Genomic DNA, 20,756 nt, shown 5'->3' on the forward strand with positions numbered 1-20,756 from the left:
ACTATGGGATTGTGGGTAAACTATTAGAGGTTGCTGAGATTACTATCTTTGACCTTTGTTATGATTCTAGAGAAAAAGAGATAACTGCCAGTTAAATCATTTTTTGAAGAGCAGAAAGCAACCACATTTTTGATTCCATGAACGTCATGCCCACTAAAAGGAACGCAGTTATCACCAATGATCTTACCTTCAGGATATGATCTTGATTTTATAAATTGATTATTTCCACATTTTGACAGCTGTCAATCCTGTCACGCTGTCAGCGGTTGTCACAACAAAGTAAAAAGTAGTGAAAGTAAAGCATAAAATTTCTTTTAGGATGAAACCACAGCATATTATTCGTTTTCTGAATGAAAAAGATTTCAGTTAATTCTTGTATAATTAGATAAGTACGTACGTAAAATACTTATGAATTAGACAACATGATCGTGAAAGATCCTTGTGGGATAGTGTGTGTATTAATTACATACTTGGCAATATTTTATGCCGATTATGTCATAATAAAATGGGTTGTTTTACAAACCATGGTGGATAGGTATAGATTTCAATAACTGTATCAGCACATTTATAAGTAAATCATTGGTTTCCAGTTTATGGGGTACCTTTAATGTGGTTATGTTCAATACAGTAATATTCCTCCTTATGATTGCCCATATAAAAGCAGTGCTGACTGATCCTGGAACTATTCCCCTTCCACAAAGTAGAGTCGATTTTTCCGACATACACTCCTCCGATTCTGGTAACTAACATGATATACGCAATGTATGTGAAAAATTAATACTGGTATTATTTTAGGTTGTGATTTTGTAAACTGGACAGTTTGTGCGAGGTGCGAAACGTACCGACCACCAAGAGCGCATCACTGTCGAATATGCCAAAGATGCATAAGAAGGATGGACCACCATTGCCCCTGGATTAACAACTGCGTAGGGGAGAGAAATCAGAAATATTTTATACAGTTTTTAGTATATGTTGGTAGGTAAATTATGTAAAAGAATTAAGGAAAACACAATCGTCTTCAAAGTTAGGGTGCTAAACACATCTACAATTATGTTACAGGAGCGCTATCAGCGTATGCAATAACTTTGGTGGTGATATCGTGGATGACAGAGTGTAAAGACTGCGTACAAGATATTTTACTGAAACAGGCCAGAATGTAAGTGTAAAACTGTTCTTTGCATCAAAGCGAACACTTCACTAAAAATTCAGTTTAAATGTTTGTGTATTTTTTTTCAGAATGCATTGCGTTATACTTCTCCTAGAAAGTGCATTGTTTGGAATGTTTGTCGCTGCGATATTAATCGATCAACTTCAGGCCATCCTAACGGACGAAACTGCCGTGGAGCAGGTTAAGCAACAGGGCCCTTTCAGACCAAACAGGGCCAAGATGGCCTTACTCAGCGAAGTGTGTGGGAGAGAACATCCCATCTTATGGTTGCTTCCTTGTTCCTCTGTGCCAAGAAAATTTGATACTCCTCTCATCGATCACCAAGTTTAAGTTTTTTTTTTTTTTACATCGCAGTAATTTTAGTTGTAAGGTCTAAGACATAAATTTCAACATTTTTAAGTAAGCAGAACGTTTTTAACGCTTTAGGAAATTTCTTACGTTGTTTTCTGCTTAAACTGATATTTTATGGAAGGAAAATGTACAAAGCATATTGATATTTTCGAGGTGTTACTATTATTATATATTTGGCTGTTAACGAAATATTTATAATGGTTGAATTTATATTGTATATCTTTTGTTACCTTTTCAGGGAATTTACGCAACACTTATAATTGTGCTAGTCTTATTATGTAAGTTAATTTTTGTAGTACGTAACTGCGGTTTTTTTCGTTTTGAAGAATCTTCCTAACAAAAAATTTTTAGATTTTGCGTTGTTGCACTGTACGACCATTGTGTTACTGGAATAGAGGAATTTTACTGAACAATACAAATAAAAACGTACATATCAATAAGCATAAAATATTGGAAAATAAAATAATTTTATTAATTTAATTAACAAAAAACTTTATGGAATTAATAAAACATTAATTCATAATTCTAAATTATTAATTAGAAAAAAGAAACATTGGCAAATACATGTGTTATAATAAATTTTTTATAAAAAATATTTTCTAGAATTCTAGATTTTCTTTAATGTTATTTGTGAAATTATTTATACAGGGTGTAACTTTAAATGGTGGTCATATATACAGGGTGCGGCATTAGTGCGTCGAAGTATGATATCTACCTTATTATAGAAGATATCAAAAAAAGTTATTTACAAAAATTGTAGCCAACTTAAAACTGCACATTTTAAAATTATTTTCGTATATACAGGGTAATACATATTACCAGTGTGAACCAAACCTACTATTTTTTAAATGGGGCACCCTATATATTATTTCAAATTTAGATTAAGCTCATCTCTCCCATGCTTCCAGTATAGGGTTTAATTATGTTATACAGGGTATTTCAAGTTATGGTCAATTGTATACGAGAATCATTCCCATTTCAGCGTCCTGTATACCCTAAACAAAACATTAATTTTTTGCAGGCATAACTTTTTGATATTGGTACAATTTTACGAGAAAGTGCTATTTCTTTATTATTGCAACAGTTGAATATAGGGTGAGCCAAAACTTGAGCACATAATTTTCTCAATATTTTTAAATGAATCGCCCTGTATTTTATTTTAAAAACTGAAAATACGCTTTATGTTCTATCTTCCAGCCATTGGACAGGCTAGTATAACCTCAAACAATCGTGGCTGCTTGTTGCAAAATCTTACTCAATCAGGAGCTGTAGCATGCATTGTTGTCAAATCAAATTATTCAACCGTTTGTTTTTGTCTGCCTAGTACTCTGTTGTCATTATCACATCAGGTGGATTGATATTACCTAATCTAGGTCATTGTCAGAGGTCGTTGACACAGATTTATAAACTAAACACAGTGCTTAAAGAAATGGTAAATACTTTTTAATTTGAAATGATTCTAAAAATATTTCAAATCTATCATTTTATAAAACAAAAATATTAATATTTGATAATTCCTGCAAAAATATTAATTATTTAAATATTTAGCGCTTGTTACAAAGTAATATGTCTTTATAAAATTATTTTTCACTGCAGTTTCGTTCTCTTCTACTCCATTAGGTTCATACAGTTGGTTTAAAAAAGTAACAACAGACAACACTATAAGCGTGCACATACAAGAGCTGTCTGGTAATGGTGTAGACAAGAGTTAAGGTATAGTGTAAAAAGGGAAGTAATGAGCAACACTAGTTATTTGATTAAAAAAAGCAGGTTAATATTCTGGGGAACAAGTACCCCTAAAAATTCCAATTAAGGTTACACCCGGTATTTTATTGAAAAATACTTAGCTGGTCGAGTAAATATTTATAGCTTCCGCATGGCTGTACTCGTCGCATAGCAAATATTTATATTGGAAAGGAAAAAATTTATGTAAGGTATGTCCCATTAAAGTAAAATTATTAACTAAGTACTCAAAATTAAATCAGAACTACTTTACTTCGTGTCACTTTCGGCCCTAATTTCCCAATTTTGGTCTGTAATCGTAGGGACATACATGACATTATTAGTTCTTTAGATATACCTGTTGTTTTTGCCATCTCTCTCCTCCATTAGAAGAATTTACAGTAAAAAAGGAATCCTCAACCGGTATACTCACCCGACTTAAATCTATGCGAGTTGAATCCGTTGAAAATTATTATAAAATACAATTAATCCAGGTACAAACGATTGCACCTTTTATTAGAATACCTTGGTCCACACGGTAAATTGTAAAGATTAACGTTTTCGACGTAGTTGAACTTTAGCACTCTAAGGAAAAAAGTGCAAATCAGTCGAAAACACTGATTTCGGTCTCCGGAAAAGCGAATTTTGTGGAGAGACATGGTCGCCACTCTTGTCTGTTGTATTATATTTGAATGTACTCATTTTGTGATAGTGTATAAAAAAATTAAATGTAACTGATTTACTTAAAAGTGCACGTTTTAGATGAGATATAGGGATGATTTAAAGTACTTTTCTATTGCTGTAAATTAAAGAATAAAGTAATTTTCAAGGACGTGGACGGCTTTAATTAATGCGACATTTGATTGTTCAAATTATCCCGAGATATTTTTTTCATTGAAGAGGTTAAATAAACGTCTGCTTATAAACACTAACAATGATTTATTTTAGATCTTATGACAATAAAAATACATTTTCCATATGTCATATCTTTTAAATAATATCTTGTAAAATAATACAATTCACGTAATGGTGGAAATCAATATAAAATTTATATTACAAATTACATTTAACGGTACAATCTTGTCAAATCTTTTAAAGCGTGCGTTACTGATTTTGATGTAGATGACCTAGAAAAAAAATACATCCATTTAGCACTAAATAACTTGCAACGTACTATACACTGGAGCGATCATGACACTGAACCTTAACATAAACATTGCAATTGATACTGCGCATAAATAGCAAGAATCGACCATCTACCAAGAATATGAATAGTAGGCTTTGGACCTTCATTGACAATTCTATAAACAAACTGCAATTGTTTGGCAATTGTAAAGTGAGGTTATTGTGTTAAGCGGTACCCTTAATCATTAATTAATTGCGATAAAATCTGTTGGAAATGGAGATTAATTATTGTTTTTTTCTGGTTAACGTTACTCGTTGTTTGCTTGAAAATGAATCGTCCAAGGAATTTAACCGAACACGAGATATGAGGGATATTCTCAGCATTATGCTGCCACTTTATCGGGAGTAAACCATTCTACGATAAGTCGAGCGATTAGACGTTTTAATAAAACAGGGACTTATTGTCGGAGACCAGGACAAGGGCGAAAACGATGTACCAGTACGTTTTCTGAGGCAATCTGCTTTAAGAACCAGGTCAATCACTAGTTCGGCATTAAGAAATGACCTTGAAGCTACCCGAACTGTTTCGATTTCTGCTGGAACAGTCAGAAGGTTAAAAGAAGCTGGATTGGCAAGTCGAAAACCAGCAATTGCACCACTGTTTACCTGACAGAATAGAGTTGTCAGGTTGCGCTTTGTCAGAGATCATCGTAATTGGTCTGTAAACGATGAAACGGATGAAACTAGGGTAAGCTTAAAATCTCCCGATAGTCGCAAACGAGTCTAGCAGAAACCAGGAGAAAGATTGGCGCAATGCAATTTCTCCAAAAATTCCATTTGGTGCTGGCTCTACAATGGTTTGGGGAAGAATTTGTTATAACACTCGTACAGAGTTAGTCCCTATTCGACCCAGATCTATGAATGCAAATTTCTATCTGTAGAACATTGTAGTTGAACGCCCTTTGGTCCTTTTTTGGGAGACAATTTTTTATTTATGCAGGACAATGCTCGGCCTCACTTTGCTACAGAAGTACTAAATTACCTCGATGACGTTCATATACCGTTTATTGAGTGGCCACCAAAAGGTCCAGACATGAATCCGATAGAACATCTCTAGGACATGCTTAAAAGAAACGTAAGACTTCATATACCTGCACCTGCATTCTACAGTGTATGTCATTTGATTAGAAGCATTCCTAGGCGTATAAATGCAGTAATTAGAAGAAGAGGAGGAATTGTTATTCATTTTTCCCACATAATTCTAAGGACTGTTAATTTTATTCCAATTAAATTGTAAAATAGGCATTTTTCGTATAATATTGTTAAACTAATTAAATAAGCAATTTGTTGCTTTTTATTTAAATTCCAGTAATTTACTTAAAAAGATGCAATTTTTGCGGGGATTTATTATGTTCGTGCGTTAATTTTGTCTAAGAAGTGTATTTTCAGAGAAATTCCAAGAAATGTATTCTTTTTCGATCCCATCACTCCACATCTCAAAAACCAAGCCAGAATTTATAGAAACGTTCCTTGTGCCTTACAACCGATATTTATTAAAAAATAAATAAACGCCAATGTGCAATGCTACGCAAGTTAAATACGTTAAAACGAAAGAAGTACAAACACTCACCTAGTGATGGCTACATGTATATCGTTCAGTTGCTGCGGTGTGGCGGCTATTATCCCGCCGTTGCTCTGCTTGGGCAACGTATCCAGTCCGTTGGCCAGCCACTTACTCGTCACCTCCCTGTCGAAATCCAGCAGCTGCACGAAAACGTCCGCCACCTCGCTCAGCATGTACGACTGCAGGTAGAAAACGCACGCGTGAAGCAGATTCGTGACTAGCTGCTGTCCGTACTCGTCCAGTATTCTGCGCACCACCATTTTCCTCTCCTGATAGTTCGGCTGGGACCTGCCGCTCTGCCCCTGGTTGATTAGGTCGTAGAAGAACTTCATCACCGACGTGTTGGCCTCTTTGTGATCCAACGTGGACGCCATCAGAGCGCACTGCAGTATGTGCACCAGGGAGGCGCACTGGAGGAAGGACAGGGGGGCCCTCTGCATGAACCTCGCGCACAGCCTGAAAAAGTCGTCGACGGTGTCCGGGTGGTTCCTGAGGCCGTTCTCCTCCTGCAGCAGCTGGAAGGTGGGCTCCAGGAAGGCCTGCAGCATGTCGAGGAGGCCCTGGACGCAACCCGCGTCCACCGCGTACTCGTCCACCAAGATGCTGCCCACGTAGAGGAAGCACGAGTGCTTGTACATAGAGTATATCCTTATTATTTGGCTGACGAGGCTCTCTAGAAGTTCTCGCACCTGTTGACTGACGCAGCGCAGCATGAATCGCACCCCTCGGCAACACCTCTCCATTATTCTTATGTCGTTTTGGTACTTGTCGAACACGCGGGACAAGATTGGCCATACCTCTAGCACCACGGGTTTGCACGGATGAAATTCGCCTGCAGAAATTCGCACAGCAATATGAAAATTATTCGGTGCGTTGTTTTATAACGTTTGAAAAGTCCGCTGTACATTTTACTCTAACTCAAAATTAGAAAAATCATCCAAGTGAAAATGTAAGTTCTATATCAATTTTTATTTACAAAAAAATATGGCATTTATTTTATAATTTTTAAAAGGAAAAAGTTATAAAAATTGTGATAAAGAAAAATATTAAAAATAACGGCATTTACTCAAATAACTTTTTAATAGATTTTGACCGATAAAAAAGTACACCCGCAAAAAACCATGTGCCCACGCCGACCCCCAAACATTTTACAATCACAATTACAGACTCACCTTCCTGGACGGCGACGTTCATGTGTCTCAGGATCGCGCTAAGCCTGTCCAGCCACAGAACCGGGTCAGTCTTGGTTCCATTAACGGGCACGATATCCTGATCGATGAGGTGACAAATGGGCTTGAGTTGCATGAAGCACAGCTCTCGCAACGCCGCCGTCATCTCCGTGTGCGGCATACGCCCGATGATCGAGGCCACTCCTTTCAGCAACCCGATCACCGCGTTATTTGTGATGGCGAAAGTGTCGACCTGTTGCAGGAGCTGCAGGAGGATCGGTACGTGTCTGGGCATATGGTCGTTGCAACAAGCGCATATGTTTTGTAGGGCGACGGCCGCTGCCGCTCCCACACCCGGTTGAGGTAAACAACATACTAGGAAGTTTAGGATGGGGTCGAGGGTGTTCGGGTGCTTTTCTATCCATTCGCATAGCTCTCCCAGGAGGAGAACCGACGTGTATTTTACGGCTATGTGAGTATTCTCGGGGACGTTCAGGATAGCCTCGACCACTTTTGGTACCACTTCGTTCTCGGTTCTGGAAAAAATTGTTTTATACTCCACTACCGCTGTTCTGTGAATATGTTTTAAGGCTCGTTTGTTTAAGACGTTTAAATTAGAGACCACTTAAAATGATGGTATTTTTATCATGGTTTAAACTGTTTTATCTTCAATAAAATGCATTAATTTGGTTCAAAACATTATTAAAAATTAATGTTGATATTAAAACAAAGATATACTCACGGCAAAACATTCTTTGCAACAGCCTGCATAACAAACAAAGCGGCTTCGCTGGCGTCCCAAGTGACGCCCGGCGCTTGCAGATTAATGAACATCTGCCTGAAGCAGCTGCTGCTCCCCACGATGAACACCACGTCCTTTATAAGATCCGATACTTTGAGGCGGAAATCTTTAAATTCGTCGCCGTCTTCTATCAAACCCTCGTAATCAGGTTCCATCTGGCAGTGTCTACACAAGGCGGTTATCAGTCTCTCCACGTAAGGTCTGAACAGTTCCGTAAGCTCCTTATTGTTCTTCTGATACAGTTCTTCACTTAGCACATACCACAAATTAAAAGTTATTTCGGCCACCTCGTAATCGTGGTGGCCGACACATATTAAAACTAAATCTAAAATTTTCACCGCATAATGCATCTGTTTAGGTGTACTATTTGATATGATTTTCTCTAAGAACGACTCTGCCAGTTCGGTGAACAGTCGACAGTAGTCCATGGACTTGCCCTGATCCTCGTTAGCTACGGACATATGGTAAGGTACCTCGAGGTTGACAATGTTGTGAAACAGATAATTTTCCAGTGCCAATTGATTGTTATTGTCTTCTAAACAGTGTAATAAGGTACAAATGCAATCCGTCGCGGCTTCGTGAAATGCCCCGGCTATGGTCTGTTTCTCGTCTTCAGGTTTAAAGTTAAGTATCTCAAAGGCTCTGTTGATGACGACATTGTCCACAAGATCGTTTAGACCTATGGCCCCCACAGACACCCAAGATGTGAAGCAGCGTAATATTTTTACGTTTATCTGAACGTGATCCTGCCAATTGCTCCCATAATTGCCCGAACAGTGTTTCAAGAATTCTGTCACTGTCGATGAACAAAATTTCATGTCTTCTAAAACTTCCACTCTCCTATTTTCACCTAACCTGTGCAAAAAAGAAATAATTGGAATACAACATACCGAGTCAAATCCAGTACGATCAGCTTACATGAAAGTTTTTAAATATGAAAATGTATGTAAAAAAATGTGTATACCAATGTCAAAATACTAAAATAATGATTGATCATCTACTTACCTAACAGATCTACTCTCCAATTCTTCCGGTAATACGGTGAGTATTTCCAATAATGGCCAGATATTATTTTGTGAAAACCTATTAATTAAATCTAGTGTAACTCTCTGCCACGAAGGCATCTGTAAAGCTAGATCGGCTAATGCAACACAAAGTTGTGTTACGATAACCGTGCTGGTACCCTCATTTATTTGACTAATGTGTTCAAGTAACGAGTCTCTTAGAGAATTATGTACTTCTGGAGGTAACTCATGGAAAGACTGGTGTATTTTGGTACGCATTGTCTGTGCTGCAAAGTAACAAGATTCGACATCCCTTTTCATATGCAACAGTTCGTCTGCTACTGTCCAGGCGTGGACCTACGATTAACGATTAGAAACTTGGTTAGCGGTGTTTTTAACAAAAAACTTACGGATTTCTGTAGTTCCAAAAGCCATTGGGAGGCTCTTTCCTTCTCAGTTCTGTTAGGGTTGTTGTACAATGCTGAAACCGCTGATATAACTAAATCTATGCTAGGCTTTTGATCCATAATAAATCTGTTCCAGGTAATAATTATCTACACTCTATATGTATTTGATATAGTTCATTAAAAAATGCATCTTTATAAATTCGTATTGTCAAAACCTCAAAAACTGAATCCGAAATTTATTACGTTGGTACCCAACTTGAGTAAGAAGAAAATCCCTAGCCTTAAACAGGTTAAGCAACGGTGCTGCAAAATTTAAATTTCAAAATGTCATGTCATCAAATGAAACACAATTAAATGTCACGAAGCTTATTAGCGTGAGAGAATTGTAATTTTTAACAAATATATGATTATATTATGTATCCGTTTTTAGTCAACAGCGGCCCCCACGACTGAAAGAAAGATCTGTTAAGCACTTAAGAATTGTCGACAAAAAAACTCTGTACGAGATTTACGAATTTAAAGAAGAAATTGGACATGGAACTTATGGAACTGTAATTTCCGCTATAGAAAAACAAACCTCCAAAAATTATGCTATTAAAATAGTTAACAAATTTACGGTAAACGGGGTACCTAAATATTTTCTAAGTAGTCGCATTTCTATTCCGATTTATAATTCCAGACAGGGGCTAATCAGTTGCAGGAAGTTTATTCCGAGATAAAAATCCTGAAATCTGTAGATCATCCCAACATTATTTGTCTTGAAAGAGTTTATGAGTCTCCTAGAAAGATATACATGGTTCTTGAAAAATGTTCGGACAACCTGAGCTCAGTACTGAAACAGGAAAAATCATTAACTGAAAAGGTTACAAAGAAGATTATTAAACAGCTAGTTAGTGCAGTATATTATTTACACAAAAATGGTAAATATTTAGTAGTACTCGGTTCACCTTCATGTATTTTACTATATAATTATTTTCAGATATAGTACATAGGGATATTAAGTTAGAAAATATTTTATTAGCAAATAATCCCTCAGATCCATCGGATAAATATTTTATCAAATTATCGGATTTTGGCTTAAGTATAATTAAAACTGGTGCTGGAATCCAAGGCATGCTTAAGGAATACTGTGGTACTGTCATCTACATGGGTAAGCGATTTATATAAAATAAAAGTTTATCAACATTGATGTGTTTATTTATGTTGTTTTTACCATAAAATAAGTAAACGGTGTTTGAAAAACAGTTTAATAAACTTCTCTGATTGTGGATTGAAAATAAACTCCAAATTTCTAGTATTCTCTGCCTATGGCAATTGTAATGTGCCATTAATTTCCCATAATGTTCCGATAAAATATTCAGATTGCGCGCGCACACTATTTATATGTAATTATGAATACAATATTGAGTTACGCCCGGAGTTGACTGACTATTTTATAATAATCTGTGGCACTAAAAACAGGCCGAAATTCGTTATTATTTCTTTACAGCTCCAGAAATCTTGCTCCAGCATTCATACAGCGAACTTTGCGATGTATGGCCCATAGGCGTAATCCTGTACCTGTTACTATTTGGGGAATTTCCATTTTTTTCGAGCAACGAAGACGAGCTCTCAAATAAAATATGCAACTCTGCACCCGTGTTCCAAATTCAAGATGGAGCAGTTAGTTATGAGGCAATCGATTTAATAAAGTGCCTTCTCGAGAAGGACCCAGCAAATCGCATCACGTCTTTGGAAATTCTTCAGCACCCTTGGATGACGGAAAACAAAGTCAAGCAGAAGGACGTGAACGTCTTGGAATATATGAAGAAGTGGAGGAGTGAAATGAAAGTAATATATCTTGCCTACTTGTCGACAAGTTTACCTTATTCTATTTGAACGATTCTTCCTAGCGGGAAATTCAAACGCGATAGAAAATGAATGCAATATTTCCATTAATTTTTTAGATATCTATAGATGACGAACCACCAGATTGGATATCTAACATGACGGACATAGGCAAACGAGGATCCACAGAAAGCGACGCTTCGTCAACTAAAGCGAATAAGTAAGTATGTGGTATTTATAATCATTTTCCTGTTATTGCGGACATATATTGATCGTGGTATTAAAAATATTAATTTTAGGGAAGTGGAGCCGATGAAAGTGTGTCTAGCAGCAAGCCAGAACAAACTAAATCATTTGAGTAAACGTAAAAACTGCTCCACACCAATGATGTAGAAAAAAAACCATAATATCGATACATATTATTATAATTTAAAAAAAATAGGAAAATAATAATTAGTCATCTTCATGGCATTTTTCGTTTAAATTCTTTGCGTGTGTCCCTAAGGGGACGACCGCTAAATGCGCGAATAGGTATATACAATATTTAAGGGTGATCCACTATAAAGAGTGTAACTTTAAGTGGGGGTCAGATTTTTAGGAGTAATAGTAGTACGTGTTCCCTTGAATAGGAATATAATTTTTTTTTAATCAAATAAGTAGTCGAGTTATAATTAGTTTTAAAAAATGCAATTTAATGTGTACGCCGCCACTGCAATCATGTTTTACAAATACATGAATTGTAGGCAATCTACAGTGCATGTAAAGGGAGATAGTGCCGGTAATCGGTGGCGAACCGATGAAGCGAAAAGCGTCAGTTGTTTCGTATTTGGTTGGAGATAGTACGGAATGTCTCTATGTTTGAAGCCATCAACAGACTATTTATTTTTGTGTATTTCATTTATCATTATTGATTACTGCTTGAGTTTTTTGCTAAGTTACTTGTTAAGTAACTCGTGGCGAATGGTGTATAATACGCTGCGACAAAAGCGCGTCATTATTTGAGATTACACTAGTTCGTCTAGCGGCGGGGTACGAAATGTACTAAAAAAGATGAAAAAAAAAATTTTTACGATGGATTTTGTAACAGTAAACTATTGATACGTGTTTCTGAAGGTCAATGGAAGCCTCTGTATAAATATGGGTAATTATTTACTACAGCGCCACCCTCCCAAATCTTCACAAAATTTTGTCTACCCCACTTTTTCGATAGTGCTGAACACGAATCCGAAGTTATTTTTGTGCGGTCGAACCCCAGTTTTTGAGATTTTTTTTTTTCAAAATTGTAACCTGGGGTTTTCAGACATCTGTAATAAACAATTAACACTGTTTATAAGAAACATATTTTCAGTAAAAAAATATGTATTTAATAAATAAAATTGTATAGTAACTCTGTGTGGAATGAACAGATGAATGAGAGTGGGAGAATTTCAATTTAAATGCACGTCATCACGAATTACAAATGGTGGATTCCATCAACAAAATTTTTATTTGTTAAATACATATTTTTTCACCTGAAATTTGCGAAATTTGTTTTGTAAACAATGTTAATTGTTAATAGCAGATGTTCTGAGAGTTACATAAAGTATACAGTGTTGTGCATACTGTCGTGTGAAATGTTCCGGTTAGAATTTTGAAAACATTTTTTCTCAAAAATTAGCTTCGACCGCACGAAAATAACTTCAGATTCGTGTTCAGCACCATGGAAAATAGGGGGGTAGACAAAATTTTGTGAAGATTTGGGAGGGCGACACTATAAGCAAATAATTACCTAAATATGACCCTCACTCAAAGTTACACCCTGTATAAGTGCCACTTCTCATTTCCTCGGTTGTATTTCTTTAAAATATGAAAAAAAACCTACGAGTAAAAATTTCAACACATTTTAAATTTTCTATTGCCTAAATTTGTATTTATCGCTATTGTGGCAACACAACATACTCAAATGGCTAAAAATGTCACATAGCGACTGGCGATTTTTAATATAATTGTGGCGACTTCTTTTTCCATTACATCGAAATGATATTTACAAAAATATTTGATTCTTGATTGGCATTGGCATCCGTTGATTCAAGTATTGACGCCTCCAACCACTCGATCACCATATCTTTGAATTCGAAGCATTTCCCGACATGTCTAGATTTTTTTGTGTTTTGTGAAGTAGATTATTAGTTTGGCCAAGTACTTGTAAACCCTGTACAACTAGACAGTAAAACATTTGACCGCTTGCATTTTCATTTTTTTTTCTTCGTCTCCGACTCGACATAAATTTTGCAGCCTTTTGAAAATCAAAGTTTCCCTCCCAGTGGTACAGTCTTCACGTGACCAGTAATTTTATTCCTTCACGTCCGCAACTGAATTTTGGTAAAATCAAAAAATAAGATCAAAATCACATTAATACACCATTTTTTGTTTTACCGGCTGCGGATTGGTGTAATTTTTTTCCCAAGATTTTATTCAACCAATCAGCGATTGGATTCTCTCGACCGTAGACACAACAGTTTGTCATTGTTCATTGTAAACGGATCATTTATATTGACGATAGACAATGTCGTGCAATGTTGGTTGCCTAAGTTTAGGCGGTGTGGTGGCTCATAATCATTTACGAAGGTTCAGTAGGAGATAAATAAAACGAAAACGTATGAAACAATTTGTATCCATCGTTTATAATCACTCAGAAATCATACAGCACTGTTACAAATAAATTTCTACAAGATCATTTTGTTAAGTAGACAAACAGTTCATAAAACCTCATTTGTAGTAAAAATATATCGGATTAAGGCGCAACCACCCAATTGTCGTAAAGATTAGTTGGAATGAATGGCGCCAAATGGAGACCACAATTATATAAAAACCCCCATAGTATAAAACTGTAATAAAATCAAAATCGGCTGCGTATTTAAAAAAAAACAAAAACAAATAGTACCCACAGAGGCGACGACTCCGAGGATAGAATTCAAGTTTAACTGAACTGCGGAACTGAATCATCGAAACAATTGGTCGGTGGGGTGCTTTCCATATAATCAATAACATACATTTGGCAGTGAATAAAAAAGTGCGAAGACTAGCATCGCTAATAAACGCAATTTCTTAAAATAAAATTAATTAAAAAAAAATTAATTACAAGATATATCATACATACAAGTAAACACACGGATCTAAAAACAGATTAGATAGACTAAGGTCTATTTAGCCTACAGTAACACTTTATTGCCCTTCTTTTATATACTCTTGTCGGATTGGCGCGACCGTTACACGATAACGGTCGCGGTTCAATCGAAATTACATATTTTTAGTTTTCGAGCTTCCAACAGCTGGAAGTGATGTGGGTCCTGCGACATTTTCAAAAATTTTTTGTACAATTACTTAATTAGGGAAAAAAAAAGAAACATTTTGTATCAGAGACAAACTTAAACTAAATTTATATCTATCTTTACACAAAATGGACATTTTTTACAAATCGAAGGGGATACGTAATAAGTTAGAAATGTCAGGTACCGCGGGTCACACGCAGTTTGCACGGTCACTGAAGAGTCCTGACTGGCAAAGGTCGCGAGGTAGCTTGTGGAGAGCGATGGGTCCTCTTGGCTGTTTACTTTACAGTGGATGATGGTTCAACAATGGCAGAATGGAACAACTGTTGCTTAAGACGCACTTTTAACGATTAACTGAGTTTATGTGTCCACAAAGTAGCTCGGGACTTTGCACTGAGATAGTCCGCCAAATATCGTTCACAGAGTAGACGGCCCCCACTCTATTATGCATCGTCTTCCTCCTCATCCACGCCCTCCTCGCCCTCTACATCCTCGTCGTCCTCTGCAAAACGTCGATTCTTATGAGATATGCCATTCTAACAGTTACAAATATACAGGGTGTTCTTTTTTTTCAGGAAAATGGTCAAATTTAAAAAGAGTGACCGCAAAAAACCTGTGATTGTCGCCCGTTTTTTCACAATTCGCAGAGAAAAAAAAAACATAAAAATATGTTTTTGGTCGCAAATTACTTGTAAAAAACTGAAATGAGTATAGCTTTTAGTATTATGAAAATTTAAAAAATGCCAAAAATGAAGAATTTGAATATTACCGTGATATAAAAACTATTAACCTGTGAATTATGTTAATAAAATTTTTTGGAATTTTTACAATTATTTCTGATATTCTCTATTTTTGGGGATGATTCCACTTCCTGAGCGCGCTTAAGGGTGGATTTTCTAATTCAACATGCTTATTTCAGTCATGAGAATAAATCTTTGTATCAAGAATCATTAGATAGAAAAATTCACATGCTAATAGTTTTTATATTTATTGGTAATATTCAATTCTTCATTTGGGGCGTCTTTTCAACCCCTAAATAGGACTGATTTTTGAAAATTTTCAAAAAACTAAAAGCCATGCTCATCTTAATTTTTTATGAGTAATTTGAGACCAAAAACAAATTTTTATCTATTTTCTTTAGTTCTCTGTGAATTGTGAAGAAATGGGCAATTTTTGCGATCACTCTTTAAGTTTAGTACATGTTAGCAACTAGCTGAATGGTATTTATTGGAAGTCTTTTTTCCTGGTTTATGTCTAAATGAAAGAAATTAGCACCCCTTGGTTTTATTTATTTCACAACTTTTTTCTACGTTAGTCAATTCCAACAAGAAAAATAGCTTTTGATACTACATTTCATTATGAAACTTTTTTTACTCTTCCGATTTTTTCGTATACTTAATGGTTTACGAGCAAAAAAATAAATTATTTTTCCTTGCCGATTAGGTACACATAATTAGTATAACAGTTACCAAAAACGATAGTCATTTTTGACATGCTTTTTGCAAAAATTCTTTTTTATTAATAGGAAATTTGAACTAAAAATTTAATAAAAAAATAAATAAAAGGTAATTTTTTCGGTAATTTTGAAATCGGAAAAATGTATTGGAAGTACCCCCCCTAAAATTACTTTTTAAACACCTTAAAATATTTGTACATCATTATGAAAACACCCTGTATAACAGACTGCAACCTCTTGGCAGTTATACAGGGTGTCAAGTAGGTCAATAAACTTTAAGGGATGATTCTTTAAGTGATTTTAACCCAAATCGACATGGAATAAAAATGGAATAAAACGTATCTGAAAATTTTTTACATAATAATAATTCATCAAGACAATGACAGAATGAGAATATCCATCTAATATATAAAAATGTCGAAATACAAGGATTCCTTTAATTGCTTCACGCACACCCGTGCAAATTTCAAAATGTACCTTTCCTGTTTTGTCGAGAACGACAAATCAGTATCACGTCTACGTTTTCTAGGGATGGCAAATTTAAAATAATTTCATTGCAGATAAATCCAGAAACAACGGTTAAAAAATCTCTTTTATACTCTCTCCAACATGTCAATGTAGAACGACAAAACCACGGATATAAATATGTGTAAAAGTGAGAGAGATACCGAGAACTAGTTCTACTAAAAACCCGAGAAATTAGAAGCTACCGAATATTATGAAATTTTTGTCAATACTTCTAATTCCTTATAATGTGTCCAAGAAAAAAGATACCATTTCATTTTATCTGAAAAATCAACCAATTTAGTTTTTTTTTTCTTTCTAAATATAAGACTAAATTTTAAACGTTTGTTTTTCCCATAAAGTATCTTATTTCCAGGAAACAGCGCAATAAGTTAGAGGCAGTGATCGAATTTCTGGAGTTTTTTTCAGTGAAACCAAGCCCCAGCGCCTCCACCAATACTACACTTATTTATATCACTATCAATGGATTTTTACCATTAATTAGTAGTTAATTGGCCTCTGAATCCGAAATTTTCAGATATACTTTGGAAAAGGTACATTTTCTTTAAACCGACAACCAAACTATCGATTTGTGGGCCCGCATTTATACCTATAACCTTTTAGACTTAAAATTAGTAAAAAATTATCCCTTAAAGTTTGTAGGCGTACTTAATTAACGCCTACTATACAATTTTAAATAAGTCGCGCCAAAAAGTTGCAATAAATATTTTTTTATACAGAGTATTCCAATTTATGAAAATTATTAGTCCTCACAAGACAAAGCAAAACTTCATTTATTTTCTATTTTATCTATTTAATAAATTTCTTATTACTTTTAAAGCAAAATGGTTCATTCAGTAAGAGATTAATAGTAAATACTCGAATGTTTGTAGAAAGTGATTATCAGATAAGATTAGAAAAAAATCTTATGGCAAGTCAGAAGTAATATGTATATAAATCCAGAATATCATTCAATATAGTAGTTTTATTTTAGAGGTACCGATCTAATTCAAATAAATTCTAAAAATTTTCTAATCAAATGAAGTCATATGCTTTGATAACAAATATTGGTGTCAAATAAATAAACTTGTCTCTAAAGTTATTAATAATCATCAAAAATAAAGTACCTTCCCCTTCTATTTCCTCATCTTCCCCCTCGGGAAGTTCCTCTTCTCCCGTGTCTTCCTCTTCCTCTACACCTTCTTCCTCCTCTTCATCCAATTCGTCTTCAGAATTAGCTCCATTCTCCTCCTTTTTTGCTTTTTTTGGTTCGTCTGTCTTTTCCTATAACGAATGAAACTTGTATTATATGCATATGTAATAGATAGATAGATATTATACCCCTTCTTCGAATACTATTCACAATATCGGCGTTAATACGCATTCGAGTATGGAATCCATTCAAAATTTTCGCGCCTGTTTGCGATGATTCTCATAGGCCAGAGCCAGCCACTGAATCAAATCAACACTCTTGATTGGCTGAAGCGTCTAACGTGATTACGAGTATTTTTAAATTTGGATTAAACGTCTAATTGCTGAATATTTGCTGTATAATGATTTAAAAAAAGAAAAATCACTTCAAATATTGAAATCTGTTTCATTATCTTTTTCGACAATTGGCAAAATTATATAACATAATAAAGCGTTAAAATAAAAATTTATACACTTTTTATAATTAAATCTAGTTTATAGTTTGTAGTTTTAGAAAAATGCGTTCCCTTTTTTCTGGTTCCACAATAAGTAGGTATTTATTCGTAGTTGCATCTAGCGATAATCTACCGGGTTCAGGGAGGGAAAACAATGTAGGTATATGTAACCCTCACCCCTAATACAGAGCGTAATGAAAAAAGAACATCTGTCCCTCGGATGTACAGCATTTTCAAAAAAATTCTACCTGCAAGCAAGCCGCTGCGAGAAAGAATTCACGCGAAGAATAAATCAAGGAGCTTTAGCACCTGTACGACCGGAAGTGCAGTCAAAGTTTTCCGCTTCGCTTGGTAGATAAAAAAAGGCATTAGCGCGCAACAATTCGCAACTGCAACTACACATGTTTGTAATTCGAAGTTGATAATGATAAGACTGGTGTATCGTCATTTAATAATACGCTAAGTAAATGCTTAATCATAGGGAAAGAGACGAAAGAAATTGAAATTGTTAAGAGCAAACAATGATACCGCTAATGTGTGTATTTAATAAAGTAACAAAATGTCAGCTTCGCAAGGTTATAAGGGGGAAAATTAGTTTAAAATTGCCCGTGCTGTGATTATTTCTATAAGCAACAATTAACAATGTTTAAGAAATTTCGAATTAGATATCTAGGTATTCAATTAATAAAGCTATGGTGTTGGCACATCAACACGATCATTTTACACCTCGTAGTGGTACACAGGTTTAAATAAAAGTACAATTTTTCGCAAATCCTTACTGGCAGCAACCGATCATCATCAATATTTTAAAAATAATCAACATGTAAAGGTAAAATAATCAAGATAAAAAAAGCATATAGCCTCTGACAAGGTGTCACGAAAGTAGCTATTGATTTCGCCATGTTGAACCTAGTAAGCTATGCTAGCCTCTGTGCAGGTCCGATAAATAACTGGCGGGATGCTTGGGTCCTTGTTTACACTGTTAAAAGGATGCGTGGACACAAAAATCAGAATTTCTCATATGCAGAAATAAATATCTAAATCGGTAGAATTTTATAATTATGAAATTCAACGTTCTTTTGCCCTAATAATGCTTAACAAATGATGCCGGCGTGCTCACATCATATTCATCTCACATGGCAACAAGCGTCATTTTAAGAACTAGAACATTCCAAGAAAAATGAAGCCGACTAGTAATTAAATCGTTGAAAACAATTAAATAATAGATACAGCACAACAATAATCGTAGTACATAAACGGATCAAGTTCATCAGAGTTGCAAACTAATCAAAAAGGTCGCTTAAAAATAATAATGTACCGTCATTAAAACTTACCTCCGCCGCTCGCTTCGTGCCTTTTAACTCGTACTTCGCCTCTGCACTTTTTTCGTTGTCTAGTTTTTCAACTGCAACTTCGTTATTTTCTTTTGAACTCATTTTTGTTTATGTTTTTACTAGGATCGTTCCTACTTGCAACGATGAAAGCTCGACGCACTACTGACCGGCTCACAGCAAGCTTTGTTCAAAAATTAAGATGGCGCCGCTTAAACCGAATGAAACCGTGTATAGCCGAATAACCGGCTTTCGTTATCCGCTAAACTTTATGTAATAGCTATGCAGCTTTTGATCCGACATTTGGTTTTACTTTTTTTGATATAGCATACTCTTCCCCGCTTTTGTTTTATTTCGAAAAAATATTTTTCGAATTTTGCAAAATGAGGTATTCGAGAGTCAATTTGGGGTTTTTGATTCTGCTCCGAGATTAAGCTTCTATTTCACATATGCTCCCGCCAGGGGCGCTATTCAAAAATTTCTAATGAAATTATTGAATTTCTCTTTGGCCTGCTAATCATGCTGCTGATAACAGTATCATGGCTAAAGTTCGTTATTAAATTTCATCCTCAAATATTTTTTGAATCTATTGAAAGTGACCAATGCAGTTACACAGGCATCTGTTTTTCGCCTGATCATTTAAAATATGATTCACCATTACAATCCGGTACAAATCAATCCCATTATTTTTATTTTTAATAAACTTTTATTTAAGGTACATCGTGATCAGGTCTCCAAAGTTATTATAAGTCAGAAAAACAAGTAAAATAGAAAGTAAACCAGAAAATTACCTATATCTAGGTTTAAACATTTTTTATATCTCGAGCAGGTACGTAAGGTAACGCCTTCTAAATATCATTAAAAACCCGACTTTCAAACACGTTTTTAATATTATACTATACTGTAATTAAGAAAGATCTTCATTTATAAAATATAGATACACACTTTAACAATATTAAAAAGCAATAATAAACAAGCAAGTACAAATTATTTAGGTAGAATATTCTAATTGTATCCATATTTGTTATACCTGTGATTCATATTTATACAGGCATTTATCTATTTTCTTATTATCTATCAGTCCTATCACCTCTATTGACGATATGGTACTTATTTCTAATATTGAAGTACCTACTACTGTGGATTAGTTATAAATATATACTGATTACGCCATTAATAAAATAAAAAAATATATATTTTAATAAATAAATTAATGGCCGTTATATTAATTAGGTACCTACTAATGCAACTAGCATAAATTGTAACCGTCCTATTGTTGGTTTATATAGAAATTGCATTTTAAACAAAA

The 20,756-nt window shown here is 34.9% G+C and overlaps 4 protein-coding genes across 4 annotated transcripts; 2 read left to right on the forward strand and 2 right to left on the reverse strand.

Annotated features, from left to right (window-relative positions):
• Positions 1 to 260: 260 nt before the first annotated feature.
• LOC108911997 (palmitoyltransferase ZDHHC7) lies at positions 261 to 1,729 on the forward strand. The gene is made up of 5 exons (XM_018717094.1): positions 261 to 535; positions 591 to 739; positions 796 to 975; positions 1,060 to 1,156; positions 1,237 to 1,729. Exons 1-5 carry the CDS (start codon positions 423 to 425, stop codon positions 1,496 to 1,498), a joined length of 801 nt encoding a protein of 266 aa, XP_018572610.1. The 5' UTR covers positions 261 to 422; the 3' UTR covers positions 1,499 to 1,729.
• A 2,483-nt stretch (positions 1,730 to 4,212) lies between these two features.
• LOC108912004 (transportin-3) lies at positions 4,213 to 9,612 on the reverse strand. Its single transcript, XM_018717110.2, has 6 exons — positions 9,376 to 9,612; positions 8,967 to 9,322; positions 7,902 to 8,816; positions 7,163 to 7,695; positions 5,997 to 6,822; positions 4,213 to 4,368 (listed from the first exon to the last, which is right to left on the reverse strand). Exons 1-6 carry the CDS (start codon positions 9,490 to 9,492, stop codon positions 4,308 to 4,310), a joined length of 2,808 nt encoding a protein of 935 aa, XP_018572626.1. The 5' UTR covers positions 9,493 to 9,612; the 3' UTR covers positions 4,213 to 4,307.
• Positions 9,613 to 9,701: 89 nt separating this feature from the next.
• LOC108911982 (serine/threonine-protein kinase 33-like) lies at positions 9,702 to 11,633 on the forward strand. Its single transcript, XM_018717078.1, has 7 exons — positions 9,702 to 9,757; positions 9,803 to 9,989; positions 10,052 to 10,292; positions 10,352 to 10,522; positions 10,862 to 11,202; positions 11,319 to 11,419; positions 11,499 to 11,633. The coding sequence occupies exons 1-7, from the start codon at positions 9,702 to 9,704 to the stop codon at positions 11,590 to 11,592; spliced, it is 1,191 nt and encodes a 396-aa protein (XP_018572594.1). The 3' UTR covers positions 11,593 to 11,633.
• A 2,203-nt stretch (positions 11,634 to 13,836) lies between these two features.
• LOC108912006 (glutamic acid-rich protein) lies at positions 13,837 to 19,630 on the reverse strand. Its single transcript, XM_018717113.1, has 3 exons — positions 19,451 to 19,630; positions 17,598 to 17,754; positions 13,837 to 15,012 (listed from the first exon to the last, which is right to left on the reverse strand). Exons 1-3 carry the CDS (start codon positions 19,550 to 19,552, stop codon positions 14,954 to 14,956), a joined length of 318 nt encoding a protein of 105 aa, XP_018572629.1. The 5' UTR covers positions 19,553 to 19,630; the 3' UTR covers positions 13,837 to 14,953.
• Between the last annotated feature and the right edge of the window lie 1,126 nt (positions 19,631 to 20,756).

This window comes from Anoplophora glabripennis, unplaced genomic scaffold (assembly GCF_000390285.2).
Source record: "Anoplophora glabripennis isolate ALB-LARVAE unplaced genomic scaffold, Agla_2.0 scaffold88, whole genome shotgun sequence".
NCBI classification, from domain to species: Eukaryota; Metazoa; Arthropoda; class Insecta; order Coleoptera; family Cerambycidae; genus Anoplophora; species Anoplophora glabripennis.

Excerpts from the sequence above, each read along its gene's own strand:
- LOC108911997 (XM_018717094.1), top strand. The coding sequence starts at position 423 with ATGATCGTGAAAGATCCTTGTGGGATAGTGTGTGTATTAATTACATAC. Across the intron at positions 740-795 it reads CATACACTCCTCCGATTCTG|GTTGTGATTTTGTAAACTGG; the intron begins GTAACTAACATG and ends GTATTATTTTAG. Across the intron at positions 1,157-1,236 it reads TTACTGAAACAGGCCAGAAT|AATGCATTGCGTTATACTTC; the intron begins GTAAGTGTAAAA and ends ATTTTTTTTCAG.
- LOC108912004 (XM_018717110.2), bottom strand. The coding sequence starts at position 9,492 with ATGGATCAAAAGCCTAGCATAGATTTAGTTATATCAGCGGTTTCAGCA. Across the intron at positions 8,817-8,966 it reads TTGGAGAGTAGATCTGTTAG|GTTAGGTGAAAATAGGAGAG; the intron begins GTAAGTAGATGA and ends TTTTTTGCACAG. Across the intron at positions 7,696-7,901 it reads GTTGCAAAGAATGTTTTGCC|AACCGAGAACGAAGTGGTAC; the intron begins GTGAGTATATCT and ends AATTTTTTCCAG.
- LOC108911982 (XM_018717078.1), top strand. The coding sequence starts at position 9,702 with ATGTCATCAAATGAAACACAATTAAATGTCACGAAGCTTATTAGCGTG. Across the intron at positions 9,758-9,802 it reads CTTATTAGCGTGAGAGAATT|TCAACAGCGGCCCCCACGAC; the intron begins GTAATTTTTAAC and ends ATCCGTTTTTAG. Across the intron at positions 11,420-11,498 it reads TCGTCAACTAAAGCGAATAA|GGAAGTGGAGCCGATGAAAG; the intron begins GTAAGTATGTGG and ends TATTAATTTTAG.
- LOC108912006 (XM_018717113.1), bottom strand. The coding sequence starts at position 19,552 with ATGAGTTCAAAAGAAAATAACGAAGTTGCAGTTGAAAAACTAGACAAC. Across the intron at positions 17,755-19,450 it reads GCACGAAGCGAGCGGCGGAG|GAAAAGACAGACGAACCAAA; the intron begins GTAAGTTTTAAT and ends CATTCGTTATAG. Across the intron at positions 15,013-17,597 it reads TGAGGAAATAGAAGGGGAAG|AGGACGACGAGGATGTAGAG; the intron begins GTACTTTATTTT and ends GACGTTTTGCAG.